Raw genomic sequence first — 23,098 nt, forward strand, 5'->3', positions numbered from 1 at the left:
AGATGCAACGCATGATTTCTCGAAACCACATCAGCTTAGAGGTGGAGGAAAAATCTCAGTGTTGGGCTGAAAGGTTTGTACCCCTTCTCATCCTGACTTAGGAGCAAACCCTTTGGAACAATGGACAATCCCCCCATTCGGTCACCAAAAACAAATGATTATGTATAAAATAAGCTACAAGGATATTCTGTGCAACATAAGGAATGTGACCAGTATTTTATCATGCCTCTATTTTTAAATTGTGAATCCCTATAGTATATAGATGTATATACATATATACATGTACTATACACACATATATATACATATAGTATACACATATACGGCACAGACTTACATAATGTTGACCATCAACTACACTTCAATTTTAAAAAATTAACATAAAGGAACTCTTCACCAGCCCAGAGAAACCTAAGTTCATATCAGCAATGAAACACTGAGGACCAAAGACAGGATCCCGCGGCCGGTTCTACGAACACCTCCAAATGATGGAGGGAAGTCATTCAAAGTGTTGGCAGACATAAAAGCCGCGCTGTACAGGAAGTCAGGGTCCTTCAACCAAGGGAACAGACGGAGACAGCCAGGCTTACTCCACTATCATTTTAGAGTTTAATTCACTACTATCATTAACTGTTATATACATTATCAGATTTTATCAGAAATCCCTGATACTGATATACTGCGTACCTTTTAGGAAATAAGATTTTCACAGGTATTTTCAGGATCAGTGGAATATTCAGAATTTATGACTTTCCACAAGATTCTAGAATCTCCCACATCATATGCACACTAACTAATTATTCCCTCTGAAGTCACCCATCTTTTATGCGCATGTGTCTTAGACAGCACTACGCCAGGTGTTAGAACTGTGCGGGAACCCAGCTTTCGGGAGGAGTTCATCACACGGAGGCCTGGGGGCAGCACAGGCCCGCCGCCGGAACTCAGGCAGGGGTCAGGAAGGTCCAGCATCAGCGGAAAACCAAAGCGGGCGGATGGGCCACGAAGAGCGGGCGGTGGGGTCTACAACTCACCATGGGAACACAAGGTCAGCCACCGTCAGCCCTGCAGAAGGACACAAGCGTGAAAGTGAGGAAGGGGCCCCGGAGCGGCGGCGCTCCCCGACCCGGGACGGCGTCCACCTCTCACTGCCCAGGCGCATCCCCAGGAAAACCCCTCCAAGCAGCGCCGAGCTCCCTGACTCTGGGCTGGGGGCTGGCCGGGGGCGCTTCCATACTTCCAGCCTGGACAGAAGTATGCAGACGATCTCAGGGAGTGCTACTCAAAACTCATCCTAAACCCACCTCCTCCCAGCCAGATTCACAGACACGATGCAGCATCACTCAGACCCCCCAGATCCACGGCGTCCCCAGGAGGACCACGCGTCTCAGGGCGGAGCGCCCAGGAGGTGTGGCATAAGGCGCACCTAGAACAGGAGGAGGGCCTCACATCCACGTTCTAATACCCTCTGCAGAGCCCACATCTTGGCACCGACCTCTGCAGACCTCTGGGATGACAAGGAAGCATTGCAGAGCCAGGGTACACAAAAGGGAGAAGGAAACTGAAGGCTGAGGCAATGGTCTAAGGTGCCGTCCATGGGGACGCATCTCTGGGGCCTCTGGGGAACGCTGGAGGGGCCCGAGTCAGCCAGGCGACCCCCGGGCAGGGGCTCACCGTTCCAGCTCGAGTGCTTGAAGTACCAGTATTTCCCGCCTCCATAGTTCACGAAGACCATGAGGATGAGCGCCATCCTGCAAAGCGACAGACGCGCGCTCAGGGCCCGGCCGTGTGCCCGGGACGCCTGGCTGCAGGACGCAGTGCCGCCCTGATTGTGGGCAGACCCTTCACGAGCGAGAAACTCCCGCTCCTCAGCACCGCAGGGAGGACCCCGCACGAAAGTCCTCTCTGCCATGTCCGACACGATGCCTGAAGAAAAAGTGCCACTACACCCTGGAATTTGAAAATGGAGCAAAACACTCCTCATCACTCCGTTTCGTGCTAATTGCTTAAGTGTTTCAGGTTAAGGAACTGTAGTGGGAGGGGAGTCTTTCGGGTCAAGACCTGGCTTCCTCTTTCTTGGATCCACTGGACCTCGGGTGAGCCTCCCATCAATTCTGTGAGAAGGAGGGACACCCGACCGGGGACCATGACAGAGAGTTACGTCCATCACTGCATGGAACCCGTGCCTGAAACATCTCAGCACTAAATCAGTGTCAGCCCTGAACACCTGGGAACATCTCCAGAAGAGAGAGGAATACAGTATAGACAGATTCTGCCTATGCTGCTGTTTGATGCCAGTTCCCCAAAATGTGGGGAATAAAGACAGGAGTGTGTCAGTGGGGTGATGTGTGGGAAATGTGGAGCCCAGAAATCACCAGGTAGCTCAGCTGGTAAAGCATACACCTGCAATGCACGAGACCCCAGTTCGATCCCTAGGTCGGGGAGATTCCCCTGGAGAAGGGATAGGCCACCCACTCCAGTATTCTTGGGCTTCCCTGGTGACTCAGCTGGTAAAGAATCCACCTGCAATGCAGGAGACCCGGATTTGAGCCCTGGGTCAGGGAAATTCCCCTGGAGAAGGGATAGGCTACCCATTCCAGTATTCTTGGGCTTCCCTGGTGGCTCAGCTGGTAAAGAATCCGCCTCCAAGGTGGGAAACCTGAGTTTGATCCCTGGGTTGGGAAGATCCCTGGAGGAGGGCATGGCACCCCACTCCAGGATTCTTGCCTGGAGAATCCCATGAACAGGGGAGCCTAGTGGGGGCTACAATCTATGGGGTCACAAAGAGTCAGACACGACTGAGCAACTAAGCACAGCACACTGGAGCGCGGCCGACTGCATTCACATCCCACGTGGTCCCTGTGTGACCTCGGCCAGATTACTCAACTCTGAGGCTCAACTGCTCCATGAGAAACAGGGATGTTTTAGGAAGTATATACTTCAGAGGACTGCTGAGAGATGAAAAGATGAAGACAAGTTGGAACCGGGCCTGGCGCACAGGAGGACTCCGTGTTACGATGATTATTAGCATTGTTACTGTTGCTACTGCCTGGCTGCAGACACACAGAGAGGGGCATTCAGAGCCCTGGGGAGGCGGGGTCAGGGGAGCCCTGAAAGGGTTCTGAAAGGCCTCAGCGGGGAGCAAGAGAAGACCAGACCTCACACCTAGAGGTTTCTTCTTGGCCACATGGTCTCAGGCCTTATTGTCAGCGTCTGGTCCTGGCCACCATTCCAGACCGCGTGACTCTGGGTTTGCTATCAAAAGGGCCTGATGTTTGAGCTGTTCTGCGAGAGGAGGAGGACGAGGCTGCCCCGCGTTCCATTTCCAGGCTGGGGCACTGGCCCATCTGTGCAGCTGCTGAGCGGACAAGGGTGCCCGGGGCAGCTCCTCGCAGGGGGAGTGACCCCCAGCAGCTCCCAGGCCCCCGGGAGGCGGGTCTCGACCTCTCCCTCCGCTGCTCCGAGTGACCCATCCGCCTGGCTCTCACGACACTCTCGTTTTGGGAGAGGCTGCCGATGTAGCTCTACAGCAGGAGACCTTCCCCAGCCTCAAGAGCAAAGGGTGCCTGAATTACCTCCTACGGCAAGTGTGTGTGCGTGTGAACGCGCCACCAGGAGCCTACGTACCCTCGGAACGTGTCCACGCAGCGGAGGCGCAGCGGGGCCGCCGACCGACGCCAGGTCTCTGGTTGGGGGTCACTCGCCCTGCTCGGGGACCCCAGCTCCTTCCAGAAAAGGGGAGAAAAATGCAAACAGTTCATGATGTGAAAGAGTAAACCAGACTTTTCTGCTTTTAGGGCAGAAATCAGCAGAGTGAAAGCTGAGGATCACTGTGGCTGGATGATGCTTTCACTTGCTTCTGTAAAGACCCACCTAGAGATGAGGGTTTCGCACCTCTACTGAGTGGCCAGGCTGATAAACAACCACAAAGGATGTCTGGGACAAGAACACCCGCGGGTATGCCCGCAAGTGGACTCGATGCGTCCATAAGGGACTGATCAACACGAGACAGGACATTTCATCACCACGGCTGGCCGTCACGTGTACAGAGCTAATACTCATGTTTCTCATTCTTTTGTTTTAATCCTGACACTCTCTACTTAACTGGGTCGATTGAACAGTGCCGCCTGCGGAGTGGCCACAGTGTCCACACCGAGCATCACCATAGAGCCCGAGCTCCAGTCTCACAAAGAAAGAGGAGGGGGTGCCCTTCACAGGGGCTGGAGGGGCCTTCTGGTGATGAAGAATGCAGGACATTCGACCTGGCCATGTACACGTAAGATGGTCTAGATGACTACATGAGGGACTGTAAATTCCGCGTTGAGGAAGACACCCAGAGTGCACAAGACGCATTCTAATCACTCACAGAATTGATGAGGCGATCGGTTTCCCGAGAATTGATTGCTTTAGAAATCCAATTCTGAAAGTCTTCCAAACTGTCAACAGATAAAAGGCCCGGTTAATTTATTTTCTTGGGCAGAATTTTCAGAATATTATGCTGAAAGAAAATGAAAGCTCATATTCTATAAAGTCAAAGAATCAAACATTTTCCGTTTTCAAGAAAACGGAAGTAGAAATCAAAGTTTACAGCAGCGGTACTTTCAGGGGCAGGACAGCATGGATGCCTCGGGGAGGAAGCAGGAGTAAAGACAGAGCCTTCCTAGAACGTCGTGAGGGCAAACGACATCGCTAGTCCCCGCGGCTGGAGTTCTGGTTAAAGTTAGAACAGCAGGGGGCGCAACAACCGACCGTGCTCAAGGCAGCAATGACGGACCTCAGCGTCGGCGGCCGTGGGAGGCTGAGGCACCGCGACCAGAGCAGCAGGAGCGGAGCGGGAACAGGAGGGACCCAGAGGTGATCACACCAAGTGAAGGAAGCCAGGCAGAGAAAGACAAACGCCGCGCGGCCCCGCTTCCACATGGAACCCATCTCTGAATCAGAAACAGGCTCACAGACAGAGACCCGTGGTTGCCAAGGAGGATGGAGGGCAGGGGAGGGATGCAGTGGGCGTTTAGGATTAGCAGATGCAAATTGGTACACAGTATACAGAACGGAGAAACAGCAAGGACCTGCTGTGCGGCACAGGGAACTATACTCAGCCTCCTGTGATAAACCATAATGGAAAAGAACACGAAAAAGGATTCTATATATTCGTGTGTATATATAACTCAGTCACTTTGCTGTACAGCAAAGATTAACACACACTGTAAATCAATTATACTTCAATAATTTAAGTTTCAAAAATATCAATAAAGAAAACCAGCATAAACAAGAGTGTCAAGGTGAATGGGTGACTTTCTCTTGATTCTGATTTTATTGATATTTCTCTACCCTAAATGTAAATTAATGGAGCTAGAGGCACCCTCAGGCTATTCACAAAATAAATAAAAATGGCTTAAGGACTTAAATATAAGACACGCCACCATAAAAATCTTAGAAGAAAATATATGCAAAACATTCTTTGACATTAATTGCACCCATGTTTTCTCAGGTTACTCTCCCAACACAATAGAAATGAAAGCAAAAATAATTACACTTACATGCTTTTGCGCAGCAAACCACGAACAAAGTGAAAGACAACCCACGGACTGGGAGAACATATTTGCAAATGATGTGACTGAGAAGAGCTTGATTTCCAAAATATACAGGCAGTTCTTACAATTCAGTAACAAAGAAACAAACAATGGAGGAACGGATAAAGACGCTGTGGTACATATATACAGTGGATACCACTCACCCATGAAGAAACAAAAATGAATGAAATAATGCCATTTGCAGCCACATGAATGAACCTAGAGATGATCATACTAAGTGAGCTCAGAAAGAGAAAGCCCAACACGGTTATCACTGATACATGAAGTCTAAAATAGGACACAGGGAATCTCCTGGCAGTCCAGTGATTTAGGACTCTGCACTTTCACTGAAGGGGGCATGGGTTTGATCTTTGGTGGGTGAACTAAGATCAAGATTCTATAAGCCAAGCAGTGTGGCCCACCCCCCCACCCCCCCAAAAAACCAGCCAGTTCAATTTTCCTATCTTTTTTGCAAATTAATTGCTCAAAATAGTATCCAAATATGATCCATGTATCCAATGCATATATTTTAAATTTCTTTTTTCCCACTACAAGTCAACTCCTATTTTTTGTTTATTCAGCACTAATAATATCAGTGTCACATGAAAATTTTTGAAAGAGAACTATACAATTAAGGGTAAAAAAGGAGAAGTTAAGATGCTGGAGAAGAACTCTTGAGAGTCCCTTGGACAGCAAGAAGATCAAACTAGTCCATCCTAAAGGAAATCAACCGTGAATATTCATTGGAAGGACCGATGCTGAAGCTGAAGCTCCAGTACTTTGGTCACCTGATGCAAGAACTGACCATTTGAAAAGACCCTGATGCTGGGAAAGGTTGAAGGCAGGAGGAGAAGGGGACGACAGAAGATGAGATGGTTGGATGGCATCACAGACCCAATGGACTTGAGTTGAGCAAACTCCAGGAGATGGTGAAGGACAGGGAAGCCTGGTGTGCTGCAGTCCATGGGGTCGCAAAGAGTCAGACACGACTGAGCACTGAGCAACAACAAAGATATTTAAAAACTAAAGTTGAAAAAGCACTTATTTTCTTATACATGCTTGTTCCCCCAAGTGAAAAGGAAACAGACAATATACTCTTTTCTGACTACTTTTTCAGATTCTTTTCTAGTTCACATACATCTGAACTTTCTGGGGCTTCCAGGGGCAGCTGGAAGCTGATGGGAGAGACACAAGGAACTTCTGCTTTGCCCACAGGAGCATGTGCCCTCAGGCTGAGAAGGCAGAATCATGTGCGAAAGGAGTTTCAGTTCCACTACAGGGCAGGGGAAGTTCTTCTCTTTGCAGGAGCCTGATGTCAGCTAGCTACTACTTTAAACATGATGCAACAGACACATTCACATGAAACGCAACAAATGAGGACTTCTTGGCGGTCCAGTGGTTAAGAATCCACCTGCTGATGCAGGGGACACAGGTCCGGTCCCTGGTCCAGGAAGATCCCACAGGCTGTGGGGCAACTAAGCCCGTGAGCCCCAACTACTGAGGCTGCACACCCTGCCAGCGCTCGGCAACAAGAGAAGCCACCGCAGTGAGAAGCCTGCGTGCCGCAACTAGAGATTAGCCCCCATTTGTCGCAACTAGAGAAAGCCCATGAGCAGCAACGAAGACCCAGCTCGCCAAAAAAAAAAAAAAAACCACACCAAATGTAAACACTCTCAGAAACTGTTACATTATTTGTATATCATCAACATTCAAAGGGATGCACCTCCCCTGTGAGGACTGTGCTGCCTGAATGGCAGTGAGGCTAACCGTCTGCTTGGTGGCAGGCAGCTCTCCTGCACAGCCAGGGTTCTCCGCCATGGAAGCACACTCTTTCTAAGTTCTTTCTTCCAGATTGGATCCGGCTCACCAAGAGAATCATGTGGTGTTTCCTGAGACTCTCACCAGCTAAGCATGCCAAAATGCAATCCTATTCCTTCTAAGAGGAAAGACCTTCCCTTGGAAAGAAGCTATGCTGGGCCTGAGTCTAGTTCACTTTCTTTTTCTTCTCCAGTTCACAGATCCACTCACCAGAATGGCCGTTTACCAGCAGAGGGGAAGGAATTCCCTCTCCAAGCTGGCTGACCCTAACCAAGGGAGAGTCTACCTCGAGGTGGGAGATCCTGGCCGCGGGAGCTGGGGCCCGAGGCACGCCCTCAGGGCTCAGAGCTGAGAGGAAGAAGAGAGTCAGGGTGTCAGCATCTCCCAAAACCATCACAGGCCACTTCCACATGCCACGAAGCAGGATGTGAGTCCTCCAGCAAACAGTGATTGCTCGAGCATTTTCTTCTACGTTTCAGCCACGTGGGAGAATTGAAGGTAAAGATCCATGCCAACTAGGTTATTATTTCCTTGAAGTCAGAGGCCATCTCTTACTCGACACTGAATCCCTAACACCTAGGATGGCGTGGTGGACACAGTAAATTTTCATTTAATCCAGGAATAATGATCAAACTACCTTTTCTGAACACACTTTTTCTATACTACTTTCCCCAGTGTGCCTGCACCAACTTACCTCAGCAGGAATCTCAGGAAGGACACCACGATAATGAGCACCATGCCGACAAGGAACGCGACAGCCACAGCTGCAAAAATCAAAGGAAACACATTATCACCAAAAGTGTGGTCACAAGCATCAAGGCTGTCACGTCATTGCAGTTATCTGTGAATGAAAAATGCAAACAGAATATGAAGAAGAATGTATTTATATGTACAACTGAGTCACCTTTGCTGTACAGTAGAAATTAACATTGTAAACCAACTGTACTTCAATAAAATAAATGGAAAAGTTAAAAAAAGAAAAAATGCAAACAAATAAAAATGGCAACATGAAGAGAAGGCCTATATCCCTTATGTGAAATTTCTTACTAACAATTGAGAATACGATTCATGACTAAAGTGCTAATTTTCATCATGAGAAATATCAAACATACTCAAAACTGTAGAGAACTGTATAATAAACCCACATATACTTGTAGCCTAGATTCTAGAATTTCAAACATTGTCACTCTTGCTTCATCTTCATTCTCCTTTTTTTTTTTTTTTGCCTGAAGTCTTTTAGGCAAATCCCTGACATCAGTTATTTCATTCCCACATCTTTGGGATGTACATCTTTAACATCATGCAACCCTTGACCTGACCCCCCACCCCCCGAGAGGACACAGCGTCACTTCCACAGGACTCTGTTGAAGACACACAGCCTCTCCTGGTCACAGGAAGGCAGCAAGCAAACCCAAGGAAGAAGACAACTGGCCAGTCTTCTTCAAGAGCGTCAAGGTGGTCAAACATCAAGAAAGCCTGATTAGAAGAGATGAGACTGGCTTAGAAGAGGCCTGGGAGACCTGACCACTAAGTGCCCTGGAACCCTGGACGGGGAAAGGACACGAGAAAGACAGCTGGAGAAACCTGCGAAGTCCGAAGCTCAGCTCACAGCACTGGGTGCGCGTTAGGCGCCTGGTTTCAGAAACTATACGAGGGATCACGGTACTGTGATTCCACAGTTCAGGGGCTGAGGGGAAGCTGGCTGAAGGGCATATGGGAACGCTTCCTTGCAGTGAGTCTAAAGCTATTTCAAAGTGAAAAGTTTCTTAAAAATGGACCTTTTGCTGTATAGGCACAATGTGATACAAAATTAATAACTCCCTGGCTAATACTGACTCCATATTCAAATTTTTCCAGTTGTCTTGAAGACACCTTTTGTAGTCCGTGTGTTCAAATCAGGACCAAGGCAAGGCTCACACCTTGCACGTGTTATGTTTCTTAAGTCTTGTGCATTCGTCCACAGTCATGGACTTGATTGACACGAGATTGGCCGTCTCCTATCAGGGCGTCTCATTCTCGGTCTAGATCTGCCAGGGCACTTCCACCCGGTGTCACTGATCTTGTTCCTTTGTCCTCTGAATGTTCTGCAGATGGAAAGTCAGCTGTTCAGCCTTGGTCGAGAAGGCCCACTTTCCCGGCAGGGATGCTCCGCAGGTGCGGCGTCTTCATCAACGCATCCCATCAGTAGCACCTCCTGCTGCCCACCGTACACCTGATGCCCACGTTCAGGGGGTGGAGGCCTGACCCCTCCCGTGTAAAGTCTCCCTTTCATCGCATGGTTCCATCCACTCACAGTTTTTGCCTAAATCAATGATTTCATTGGGTGTTGCAAAATATTCTGCCACACTATTAGTTAGATTCTTCTGTAAAGAATTGACCCTCTTCACCTAGGATTACTCCGTTATCCTAAAACACAGTCAAAAACAGGAAAAGCACAACAGATGATCCTGCTTTTCCACTATTTTAATTGCAGCAGTTAACATCACGTGTCCCTGTCACTCCCAAAGGCAACCAAAATATTGTTTCTGTTTGGGGATGGGGGCTTTGTGCTTTTTAGCTTCATAGTGAACTCACTGGTTTTTGTTATGTTCAGGGTGTTTCCATCAATTACTTCATTATTCTTTTAATGATTGAATCTTCCCACATTGGCCCTTTCACGTTGCCTCTTACTAATGTTCTTCTGACACAACCAACCAGTCTTCAACAGCATCACTGCGGACAGTGCTTACTGTTTGGAACAGCTCCAGGGACTTCTGATACTATCTACTGGGGGCCCGGAAGGACTCATTTCCTCCAGAGGAGTTATTAGAGACTGAACAACTCCTTCAGAACCCAAGAGGATGTCTGAACTGTCAAAGACACATACAGAAAACACTGTATTCTAAATCCTAAAAGAAGGAAAGATACTTGACAGTCAACTGCCAGATTGCTAGCCAATTTCGAGTTTCTTTCCACTGCATTAACTTTTTTTGGCTTATTTATGCTTTAAAATTAAACCAACTATGAGAATATGTGGATATATCAAATATTTTTATATATCACGTAATTTTCTTAGTATATACCAATGGCACAATAAATACACTATAAACATGACATAATGAGACAGACAACCTGTAATCCAGGGTCTGAATTACACAACATGTTGCAAACAATACTCAAAAACTGAAACGGTTGAAAATGCAAACTCTCAGAATCAAGCGAGAGCATGTACGTACGAAGGTTACTGTCAGCTGGCTCCTTGTTGACGACCAGGTCACACGCAATTTCACTGACTCCGTCACGGACGTGCTTTACCAAGAGAGAATAGTTTCCAAATTCTCCAAATTTGTACTCCAGCCTACAGAAATTAGGTAAAATGAAGAAACACCATTAGGTTAGGAAATAAGGAGTTGGATACTGGTGATGCCGTCCAGACAGAGTGAGCGGCATCTCTGGATGGAGACCAGGGAAGACACAGAAAGATGTTCTGAAAGAAGGAAGAGCTAGAAGCCAAACAGGAAAAAAAAAAAAAGCAGAGAGAACTGCAGATTTCAGTAGATCACATCAAAGCGGGTACGAACCTACAGACTTCCTTGTCCTCTGCGGTGTCGTTCAGCTGCAGGATGGACCCGTGCTGGGTGCTCACGGCCACGGCTGCGACGCCCGGCCGCCCGGCCTTCCTGCTCTGCGAGACGGTGGCCAGAACCTGGAGCAGGCACTAGAGATCCAAGCACAGGCCAGGGTTAGGGGTCTGGCAGTCTGCGGTGGTCGGATATCCAACTGAAGGGCCTGAGAAAACTTCCTCATGCTTGTAAATAATTTTTAAATTTCAATAATTTAGGTAAAATTTGTCTATGTAAGTAGGTGTTGCTATAGAACTACACAAACCTTTATTCACAGGTCAATTCTTCACATTATTAACAAATAGAGCATCCATTAAATATTGCCTTTTATGGTTTTGCCTAATATTGTTTAACAAATAAACTTATATGATTCTAGCCAACTTGCATATTTATCAAGGTTGCATTAATTGATACATCATGTCTCATCACATACTATAGTCAGGAATATTTAGGCTGCTTTCAAAGCTTTTATTTATTATTTTGTATATAACATATAAATTATAGTTTTGAAAGATCTAATTTAATGATATGACATATAAGTATATCTATAATTTATAAAAATTATATTGTTTTTAAAGATCTACACATGATGCTCTTATTCCTTTAAGTTCTTTCCCTGGGATAAATTTCCAAAAATGAGATTATTGGCTTAAAAAAAAATCATTTTAATGGTTCTTGTTACACGTGGCCAAACAACATTCACATAAAATAAAAAACTAAAACAGATTTATTTCTCAGAGCCTGACCAGGATGTCACATCCTTCTTCCTTCTGTTCAGGCACTGCTGCTGCTAAGTCGCTTCAGTCGTGTTCAACTCTGTGCGACCCCATAGACGGCAGCCCACGAGGCTCCCCCATCCCTGGGATTCTCCAGGCAAGAACACTGGAGTGGGTTGCCATTTCCTTCTCCAATGCATGAAAGTGAAAAGTGAAAGTGAAGTCGCTCAGTCGTGTCCGACTCGCAGCAACCCGATGGACTGCAGCCCACCAGGCCCCTCCGTCCATGGGATTTTCCAGGCAGGAGTACTGGAGTGGGGTGCCATTGCCTTAGGAGTTTATAATACCAAAGCATTCAGATTACATTTTTAATTATCGGTAGATATGTTACTGTTTAGTTGCTTCAGTCGTGTCCTATTCTTTGCAATCCCATGGACTGTAGCCCATCAGGCTCCTCTGTCCATGGGATTTCCCAGGCAGGAATACTGGAGTGGGTTGCCATTTCCTTCTCCAGGGGATCTTCTCAACCCAGAGATTGAATCCGCATCTCCTGCATGGTCAAGCAGATTCTTTACTGCTGAGCCCCACGGAAGCCCCTATCAGTACATTAAATAATTCAATTTTCTTTGACTCTTTTATGTTCCCTATGGTGTGAACCACGTTAGACACCTAGTTCCCTCAAACATAATCTTAGAAATCTGTCCTCACGTCCTGCAACATTAAGCTTCTAATTCTCTCAAACACGTCCCCACTCTAGTGCTTTCATGCGGCTACATTCTGTTGTCTATAAGGCTTTATACACTCACACTACTCTGGTGTGTTATTTCTTCTGTTGCTTCATGAGCATAAAGATGTATTCTGCATCTTTTCTTTAATGTGTAGGTTTTTTCACTTGAATCTACTTGGGGTATTTGATAGATGGTGTCAGATAACGCCAGATGCCTTTCCCATGGTTTGCGCTGTAGTATGTCAAACTGATACATAAGTTAGAGTCTACTCGTCACACTCAGTTTGGACCACTGGTCCTCGTCTCTCTCTGGCTGCACTTACCACTGTGCTCTGCAAGGCACCTCATCGGGCAGAGCAAGGCTCTGGACCATCCGTTCACTTTCGGGCCATCCTCTGATTCACTTACCCACTTAAACTCTTTCATATAATTTGGAATTCTTTTTATGGAGCTTCTATAAAGTATCCATTGATGTATTAACAGCAATTGTGTTGATTGTATAAACTAATTTGGGAAGTACTGCCATTTTTCCTATGTTTAATCATCACATCAGTGTGCGATGGCTATCTCCCCATTTAGACTATAATTTTCCCGTTAAAACTTGATCGTTGTCCATATATATGACTTCTTATAGATCCCTCAAGGATGACAATATAAGTCATCCTAAATCTCTCAGTATGCCAACTTATTCTACCTGATACAAGTTTAAGGGTTAGGGTTAGGGTGAAACACTGACCTGCATTTCTTCTCATTTCTTCGATAGGTTTTAAGATTAACACCCTGCAGAATGAATCAGGTATCAAGCCATCATTTTTTTTAATAGTTGTTATATTTAGGGTGGGTGTATATAGATTTATAGGTGGGCTTCCCTGGTGGCTCAGAGGTTAAAGCATCTACCTGGAATGTGGGAGACCCTGGGTTCGATCCCTGGGTCGGGAAGATCCCCTGGAGAAGGCAATGGCACCCCACTCCAGTACTCTTGCCTGGAGAATCCCATGGAGGGAGGAGCCTGGTGGGCTAGTCCATGGGGTCTCGAAGCATTGGACACGATCGAGCGACTAGCACTTTCTCTTTCACTTATATAGATTTAGAATTATTTATTACTTGAAAATAATTTTCCAGATTTCTTAATCAGTTGCTGATCTGTTTATGTCCTCAATTTCTTTTTTTTTTTTTTGGCCACACCGCACAGCATGTGGAATGTCCCAGACCAGGGACTGAACCCAAGCCCCCTGCATTGGAAGCACAGAGTCTTTACCATGGGATCACCAGGGAAATTGCATGTCCTCAACTTCTTGGATCAATCTTCATATTACATTTTTTAAAGGAATTGATTTTTTTTTACTTTAAATTGATCAGTTTTAACTGTTCATTGAACCATAATTATTTTAATCTCTGTTGACATATAAATTCTAATTTTATTAATTTCCATTGCTCTTTAAATATATTAGTAATTTATCAATTGTGTGATTTTTTAAAAAAACTTTTATTGGAGTATAGTTGATTTACACTGTTGTGTAAGTTTCTGCTATATTACAAAGTGAATCAGTTATATATATATATCCTCTCTTTTTTTAAAAAGACTCTTTTCCCATATAGACCATTACAGAGTATGTGTGACTTTTATTTTTAAAAAAATCACTTGGCTCATTCTTATTCCCATTTTTCCTCACTTTGCAGTTTCCATAGTTACTGTTTTTATTGCTTCCTTTTTTTGTTGTTTGGATGATGGCACTGATTTCCAAAACCCTGAGATCCTTACTCACTAGCTTTGCATTTCCCCTCTTCTTCCTAATAAACATAAAGCAGAATTTGGAAAGCGGACAGACTCTGAAGCTAGAGCAAGGGGTGTGGACCTCAGCGTTGCCACGTGACTGCTGGGGCACCCAGGAGAAAGCCCCTTTCCTGCCCTTAATCTCAGCATCACTGCCGGTAGCATCCCGGATTGCCCGTGAGGATTATATGAGCTGTAACATGCATAACAAAGAGCAGGCCCTCATTAAACAGAAGCTGCGACTTGTACTAATTGTATTAACATCATCTTTATTGTTTGCAACATTTAGAAACAAATTTTCGTAAGAATTGCTTTGGCCAGGTCAAAGATTTTCCATGAAATATTTACCTTTGTATTCTCTCTTCCATTATATTTTTGTTGTGTAGAGAGATGAAATTGCAGAAAGTATTATTTCTGCCTGTTGTGTTTATTTAGTCTCTTTTGACAAGACATGATTGATGTTTTGTTAAATACATCAACTTTCTTGTATGATAAACCTTTTCTTGGTCTTGACCTACCTTCTTATTATCACAAATGTTCTGTTTCATGCCACTTTACAGAAGGTGTCACATACTGCTCCATCACCTTCCAGCTGATGCCCATTCTGCGGACTTTTAAAAATTTGCCTTTTTTAAAAAAGCTATTTACATTAAACAGGGGATTCCCTGGTGGCTCAGAGGTAAAGAATCCACTTGCAATGAAGGAGATGTGGGTTCGATCCCTGGGTTGGGAAGATTCCCCAAGAGAAGGAAATGGCAACCCACTCTAGTACTTTTGCCTGTGAAATCTCATGGACAGAGGAGGCTGGCGGGCTATAGTCCATAGGGTGTCAAAGAGTCAGACACGACTCAGCAACTAAACAACAGCACTAAACAGATCACTATCCAGGAAAATTCCTCCTCTGAAGGTGGTACACCGAAGCTCTCAATTTGGAAGTAGGCTATTTCATTTTACATGGAAGAATAGCCTTGTCCCAAAAAAGCAATAAGGTTTAGCACAGGAGTAACACCTTCATATAAAATCCTTTATCATCAGAAGGGCCTCAGTGTGGGCCTCCCTCAGCCCTCACCACCCCTCCGTGGAGAAACCCCGAATCTCATCCCTTCCTTCTCTGGTCCAGCAAGAGGGTTATGCAGTAGGCAGAGAAGTCAAATAAAACACTATTAGTTCAGGCTTCATAAAGGGTCAAACTGAACCCACTGCAAAGGGAACTATGCACACCCTGCTGAGACTCCAGTCCTAGCGCATCTTTCCTCAACAACTTGAAAACCTGTCACACCCTAAGCCCCTGGAGAGTGCTTCTAAGGGCACAGGCTCTAAGAGGTGGCAGAAATGGGCAAGCGGCCCAGACCTAGCTTATGCTCTTACTGTGGCATGAAAGAGCACTTGCCACATTAAACCAAAAACCCCAAAAACAGATCTATCGATTTGCTTATCTCAGTGGTCTGAAAAAGATGGGCACGGAAAAGAGAAGGTGAACAGATGTGGCCCACTGCCAGGCATTCTCCATGATGGCATTCCTTCTGAATCTTTATCTAGCCTTCCTCACCTGTAAAGCTAACATGTGGGGACTTCCCTGGTGGCTCGGTGGTAAAGAATCCGCCTGCCAATGCAGGGGACATGGGTTTGATCTCTGGTCTGGAAAAATCCCACGTGTCATGGAGCAATTAATCCTGTGCACCGACCCTGTGCTCTAGAGCCTGGGAGCTGCAACTACCAAGCCCGTGGATGGAGAGCCTGTGCTCTGAAACAAGAGAAGTCACTGCAACGAGAAGCCTGAGCACCGCAACCAGAGAAAGCCCGTGCAAAGCAACGAAAACCCAGCAGAGGCATAAGCAGATAAATAAAATTATAAAAAAAAAACAACAAACTAACATGTTTGTTGGTTTCATGACAGCACAAAGGTCATATGAGACTAGCCTCAGAAGAAACATAACTGTGAGCACACACGTGGCACCTACATGGTAACAGCGATCGAAATTCCAGTAGACGGTCAGGTTTGTCCTGGGCAGTTCATTATGGATGAGCAGCAAAGCCTGGTCCATCTTCAGCTCCACAGGCTTCTTTTTGTCTAAGTCTGATAAGAAATAGAAAAAGAGAAAAACGAGGCACTTGAAAGTTGTGTCAGAAAGCGGCACTGGAGTGAACAGCAGCTTCCCAGGAACGCTTCTCAAATGCCGGGGCTTCTTGTCCCTCATGCCCTGTCCACACGGACGCACACGTGCACCCAGTCCCCTCCCCTTCCACACGTGTGCCTCTACTACAAACGAGGGTTCAATTAACACCAACCACACCTTACAGTCGACAACTGCTAAGGTGTGAGGGGCACCGGTTTGGTAGTTTCCACGCACCTTCTCTATGATGCTATGACAACCTCGAGAGCTGGGAATTTCCTCCACCCTACAGATGAAGAAATTACAGCTCACAAGGATTGCATCACTACCCATAGCCAGAGTTTTTCCGTGAAATCACCGGGACTCCATATGTGTGACTCCCAAGCCCCAGCTTTCCTGGTCCACATCACTCGGCTCTGAGCTGGGACGGGCAGCTTGTGAGACCTGCAGGACCCGTCAGCATCCCTTGGGGATCTGCACATCCTTCACAGTCTGAGGAGCTCTGCCTGAGGTCTGGGGTTCAGGATCAACTGGTTCCCATGGCAGATGTGAGGCGGGAAAGGAGAGAGCCTAAGTCTGAAGGACAGAAGAGCTCCCTGGCTTAGAGCTCATCACTTCACCAGACGCTCTTTGGGCTCCATGAGGGCGATGCACACTCTCCACCTCACTCTGCCCATTTGCTAGGAAAACAAGGTCACCCATTATTGGCACATATTATCTGTGAGATGGAAGAGAAATTACCCTCTAGCTTCCAGGCAAAAGGAAAAAAGGGATGGGATTTCCCTGGTGGTCCAATGGCTGATTCCACACCCCCAGTGCAGGGGGCCTGGGTCCGATCCCTGGTTAGGGAACAAGATCCCATATGGTGCCACTAAGAGTTCATATGTCACAGCTAAAGATCCTGCATGCTGCAACTAAGACCCAGCAAAGCCAAAAAAATAAATGAAAATATTAAAAAAGAAAAAACTTTAATTAAACTTTTATATTGGCATATAGTTGATTTGCAATGTTGTGCTAGTATATAGCACAACAGGTATAAAGAAAAATGATTTCATTATACATATATCCATTCTTTTTCAGATTCTTTTCCCATACAGGTTATTACAGAAAAACGAGTAGAGTTCCCTGTGCTATACAGGACTTTGTTAACTATTACATTTATATCTCTATCTATGTATAGTTTGCAATGTTAATCCCAAACTCCTAATTTATAACCCCCCCAACCTTTCCCCTTTGGTAACTGTAAGTTTGTTTCTGAAGTTTGTCTGTTTCTGTTTTGTAAATAAGTTCATTTGTATCATTCTTTTATTTTAGATTCCACATATAGTGACATCATATGATATTTATCTTTCTCTGACTTCTTTCACTTAAGAGGATAATATCCAGTTGCAGCTATGTTGCTGCAAATGACATTATTTCATTCTTCTTTATGGCTGAGTAATATTCCATTGTATACATGTACCATATCTTCTTTACCCATTCCTCTCTTGATGGACATTTAGATCGCTTCCATGTCTTGGCTATTGTGAACAGTGCTGCAATAAACATTGGGGTGCATGCATCTTTTTGAATTATGGTTTTCTCTGGGTACCAGTCCATTCTAAAGGAGATTGGTCACAGGACCAATGATGCTAAAGCTGAAACTCCAGTACTTTGGCCACCTCATGCGAAGAGCTGACTCATTGGAAAAGACTCTGATGGTGGGAGGGATTGGGAGCAGGAGGAGAAGGGGATGACAGAGGATGAGATGGCTGGATGGCATCACTGACTCGATGGACGTGAGTCTGAGTGAACTCCGGGAGCTGGTGATGGACAGGGAGGCCTGGTGTGCTGCGATTCATGGGGTCGCAAAGAGTCGGACACGACTCAGCGACTGAACTGAACTGAACTGGGTATATGCAAAGGAGTGGGGTTGCTGGGTCGTATTTTTAGTTTTTTAATGAACCTGCATACTGTTCTCCCCAGGGGCTGCACCAACTTCCACTTCTACCAACTGTGTGGGAGGGTTAAGGGAACCTATTTGATAACACAACTAGAAAGAAATAATCTAACCTCTCTTATTTCTGTAATGTGAACACTTAATTCAGGACTATGCAGTATCTCATCTGGTTAATTTGGAAAATTCTTCACTACAGCCAACATAAATCTCTCATTTTTTAGAGTTTACTCAAATTTACCCTTATTTAGCTCCCTGTGAAGACAAAATACACAGTATGTATCTTTTAATAATCTACTGAAGCTTTTTCCTCCCCCAGGCTAAATAAAGCTTTGCCAGTAGCTCTGTCTGTTCTTTGGCGGCCCTCTCAAAAGCAGCCAGTGGGAGCGGTGTTTGGGACCAGGAGTACAACGTGGTGGGTTACGCGTGTGGACTCCAAGATGAGCCAACTTGAATTTGAACTCCACCACCCTCAGCATCCTCATCAATAAATTAGGGGTTACAGCAGTATGTGCTTCAGAGGATTGTTGGAGAGGCTAAAATTGATAACATGCATAAGTATTTGGCACAGAACCTCAAAAATAGTTTTTTTTTTGAGGTGCTCGACAAATGATTATAATGGTCTGGACCACATCCAACCAACGCAGGGGACAACCATGTGGTTAAACTTTTTTTATTTTAAAACTGTTTCTTCTTTTTTGTTTAACCTTATTTACAATTTTATTTCATTCCCCATTTCTTCCAGTTATAAGAAATGATGCTGGGGACTTCCCTGGCAGTCCAGTGGTTAAGATTTCACTTTCCAAGGCAGCAGGTATGGGTTTGATCCCTGGTTGAGAGGTTAAGATCCCACATGCCTCGTGGCCAAAAAACCAAGACAGAACACAGAAGCAGTGTTGTAAAAAATTCAATAAAGACTTCAAAAATAGTCCACATTAAAAAAAAATCTTAAAAGAAACGATGCTATATATCCTACACAAAAATGGTACTATAGACATCTGAAAATCAACATTGTCCTTTGACATAGTTCCTTTAGAATGAACTTCCAGGAGTGAAATTCTTAACCAAAAATAGCCTTTCTAATAGTTTTTGATACATTTAGCCAAAGTTCTCCCTCAGTTGAGCTGTGACAATTTATAAAGGCAGGTGTGGTGTTTACCAGCTCCCCGGTGACTCAAGCAACGACATGCCTGATGAGGGGGGTGAGACCTGCAGAGACCCACCAGTCTGCCCGGCACCTAACCTCTGTGCTTCCAGTCTCCTGATACTTAGCAAAACTGTTCCCTAGCAGCTTAATCTTTTCCCCTTGCTATTTAACCTGATGTATAGAAAATGTAATTTCTGTATTATTCTGCTTTGAATGAACAATTAGCAAGTTTGAACATGTCTCCAAATGTTGACCATCACTGTTTTCCGTTCCTGTAGATACTTGGAATGCTTACTTAACCACTTGGCCCCTGTGATAGTAAATCCTTTGTCATATTTGTCATGTTTTCAACTCTTTCCCTTCTTCATTTCCTTTGTTCAGGTTTGAGAGCTCCCATTTGCAAATTTGCAGTCACTAGCTGTTGACAATTTCCTTCGTAATTGTTCTATATAGCATCATCCCTTTAAAGTTGTAATGACTGCTGTTTTTATTCATATTTCTATTAAGTCTCCAGTGGTGGGTGGAAGAAGGTTCTTGTTTCATGCTTAATTTTTCCATGTGAATTTCAGACTTTAAAAGCTCTTAATTATAATCAACATTATTTATTTTATAAAAGGCTGTATGGAAGGTTAATGCTAACTGAACATCAGAATTACTTGAGAAGCTTAAAAAAAAAAAAAAAACACCCCAACGCCCTGGCCCCAACCAAGACCAATTAAATCAGAATCTCTGCCCAACCAGTTCAGTTCAGTTGCTCAGTTGTGTCTGACTCTTTGCAACCCAATGAACTGCAGCACGCCAGGCCTCCCTGCCCAACCAGTATGATTTAATTGTTGTATTTTTAAAATTGAAAGACATCTGACTTACAATGTATGTTTCAGGCGTACCACAAAGTGATTCAAAATTTTTATAGACTATATTCCACTTAAACTTACTATAAAATACTTGCTGTATTCCTCATGCTATACAATATATCCCTGTGGCTTGCTTATTTTAGGCACAGCAGTTTGATCTCTTAACTGCCCACCCCCATCTCTACTTTTGCCCCTCCCCTTCCCTCTCCTCACTGGCAACCACTGGTTTGTTTTCCATATCTGTGAGTCGATTCCGTTTTGTTACATTCAATCATTTTTAGATTTCACGTATAAGTTACACAGTATTTGCCTTTCTCTAACTTTTTTCACTAAGCATAATACCCTCTAGGTCCATCCACGTTGTTGCAAATGGCAAAATTTTCATTCTTTTTTTATGACTGAGTAGTATTCCATTGTATGTGTGTGGTGGGTGTGTGTGTATATACACACACATACATATACACACACCACATCTTCTTCACTCATTCATCCGCTGATGGACACTTACGTTGCTTCCATATCTTGGCTACTGTAAATAATTCTGCTATAAACACTGGGGTGCATGTATCTGTTTGAATTAGTGTTTTCATTTTCTTCAGTTATATACCCAGGAATAGAAAGGCTGGATCAATGTTTAATCATTTGAGGAAGCTCCATACTGTTTTCCATCATGGCTGTACCAATTTACATTCCCACCAACACCGAGGAGGGCTCCCTCGTCTCCACAACCTCATCAACACTTTCTATCCTCCTCACAACAACAGCAACAAAAACAGCTCGCAAGGAATGCTAATGTGCAGCCAAGATTGAAGAAAACAGCTGAAGACGCTGTGAGTGCAAGGCCAGGGGATTCTGATACCTTTGTAGCTTTTTTGCATTATTCAAACATTTTTGAAAAAAGCAGTGAGTTTGTAGGATTAGCAGATACAGACTATTATATACAGAATGGATAAAGCAACAAGGTTTACTGTACAATACAGGGAATCATATTCAGTATCCTGCAATAAATCATAAAGGAAAAGAATATGAAAAAAGAATGTATATATACATATAACTGAATCACTTTGCTGTACAGCAGAAATTAGCACACTGTAAATCAACTATATTTCAATAAAATAATTTTTTAAATAAGTCTGCATCTGAATCACAAACACACACAGAGGACAAAATTCCTAAGCTATCCAATATGACACCAAAATTGAAACCGATGCTGTTTCTAGAAAAAGCTGCCAACTTCCAAACAGCTGACCTTAGAAATCCCAGGGCAGCCTCAAGGAGTTTAACACACAAGAACAATTCCCTCCTCCTCTTCCTGTCCACACAGTAAGGCAAACAAATCGCCTTTCAATAGTGATCATATATCGGGCTTTTACTGAATTTCCAAATATTTAATTTCTGGTTCTCCCTCTCAGCTCATACGTGTCTGTGCCGAGCATATTTTAAAAGACTTATTCTACTATTTTTTTCCTTTTCAAACGAATCCTCAATTTATATGAAGGTGGAGTTCTTTATTCCTATGGTAGGAATCTGCCCGCCCAAACCTGGGCTCCAGGTGGCACTGGAAGCCTGGCAGCACAGCTCTGTGAAGGTGCTGCGGCGAGGGCCATTTAGAAACTACCGGTTCCCTGCGATAATGATCATTATCAACGGATGCTGAAGTACAACCAATAGAGCGCTGTGCGGAGTCTGCCCTCACAAATTGGGACCGGGCAGATTACATAACGCGCGAGGTGGGCTCCTCAATTACAATGTAGAGGGGGAGTGGACGAGATTGAGGCGGGGTGGGGAGACCGTGTACCAAACGCAATCCGCTAAGTCGCTACTTCAAAATCCATGCTGTCTCCGCCCTGCAGCATCTTGACTGGGGAGGGGGTGGAAGGTTGAACCACACCCGCCGGCCTCAAACCCCTGTGTTCGGATACAGAGGGGCTGGGAGCGGCGGGGAGAGGCAGGTGACCCCCGATCTCTCCAGCCCCGACCAGCACCCCCTTGGAAGGGGCCTGGACTGAGATCCTCGAGGGCCCCGAGTCTTCGTCCATGGGGTCCGGGGGAACGCTCTGGAATTTGCTTCCCCTTCCCCTTTCCCTGGCGAGCTCGGAGACCCGGACAGCCGGGGAAACGCTCGCGGGAGCGAGAGTCAGTTGCCCGGTCCTCTCGGCCGGACAGCAGCACCGCCCGCCACTCGACCGGTCTCGGGCCGCAGACCCGGCCGGACTCCCCTGCAGACCGTGGCGGCTGCGCCCAGCCCGTCACCATGGAAACGGAACCGCCCAGCGGGCCGGGGAGGCTCCTCGGTGTCCGACCGCCGCGCTGCCACTGCGCCCCCGGCCGCGGTGACCCAGCCCCGTGGCCCCGGACTCTGAGTCCGCCGCGCTCAGGGCTGCGGCTCCGGCCGGTGTCCCGCAGCCCCTCCATGCGGCAGACGGATGGGCGCGCCGGCCCCCCGGCGGAAGGCTCTCCAGAAGCCCTGGGAACCCCACTTCCCCGCCTGCGTCCTCCCGCTAAGCGGCGGGCGCCCACGGGATGCGGGGCGGCCTCTGCGCGCGAGCCCCGGCCCCGCCACGGGTGGCGCGGCGGAAACGACGCGCGAGTTCCGGGCGCCGCGCCTCCCGGGCGGGCTCCGCGCCGCTCCGCGGGCCGGGTCAGAGGGCGAACTCACCTGGCGTCGACGAGCCGCCGGGGGCCAGCAGCGCGGCGCTCAGCACCGACGCGGCCAGCAGCAGCGCAGCCAGCGCTCGGCCTGCGCTGCCCGCGCCGCCCATGCTGCCCGCCGCGCCCGCGCCGCCGCCGCCGCCGCGCCCGCCGCTCCCGCCGCTGCCGCGCTCCCGGGGCTCGCGCCG

At 46.2% G+C, this 23,098-nt stretch overlaps 1 protein-coding gene across 3 annotated transcripts in view; it reads right to left on the reverse strand.

Moving 5' to 3' along the window:
- HGSNAT (heparan-alpha-glucosaminide N-acetyltransferase) overlaps positions 1-23,098 on the reverse strand; it is a 33,017-nt gene extending 9,919 nt beyond the window's left edge. For 2 of the 3 annotated variants that reach the window (XM_025276116.3, XR_006543887.2), the window contains exons 1-9: positions 22,918-23,098; positions 16,169-16,284; positions 10,949-11,085; positions 10,604-10,725; positions 8,083-8,152; positions 4,364-4,433; positions 3,625-3,722; positions 1,672-1,748; positions 1,032-1,062 (exon numbers count right to left, since the gene is read on the reverse strand). In XM_025276116.3, the coding sequence (XP_025131901.2) occupies positions 1,032-1,062; positions 1,672-1,748; positions 3,625-3,722; positions 4,364-4,433; positions 8,083-8,152; positions 10,604-10,725; positions 10,949-11,085; positions 16,169-16,284; positions 22,918-23,020 (824 nt within the window). In that variant the 5' untranslated portion in view covers positions 23,021-23,098. Of the gene's footprint in view, positions 1-1,031; positions 1,063-1,301; positions 1,391-1,671; positions 1,749-3,624; positions 3,723-4,363; positions 4,434-8,082; positions 8,153-10,603; positions 10,726-10,948; positions 11,086-16,168; positions 16,285-22,917 lie in introns of those variants that run through there. The other variant, XM_044926982.2, reaches the window with a different exon arrangement.

The sequence above is a fragment of the Bubalus bubalis genome, chromosome 1, assembly GCF_019923935.1.
Source record: "Bubalus bubalis isolate 160015118507 breed Murrah chromosome 1, NDDB_SH_1, whole genome shotgun sequence".
Taxonomy (NCBI): domain Eukaryota; kingdom Metazoa; phylum Chordata; class Mammalia; order Artiodactyla; family Bovidae; genus Bubalus; species Bubalus bubalis.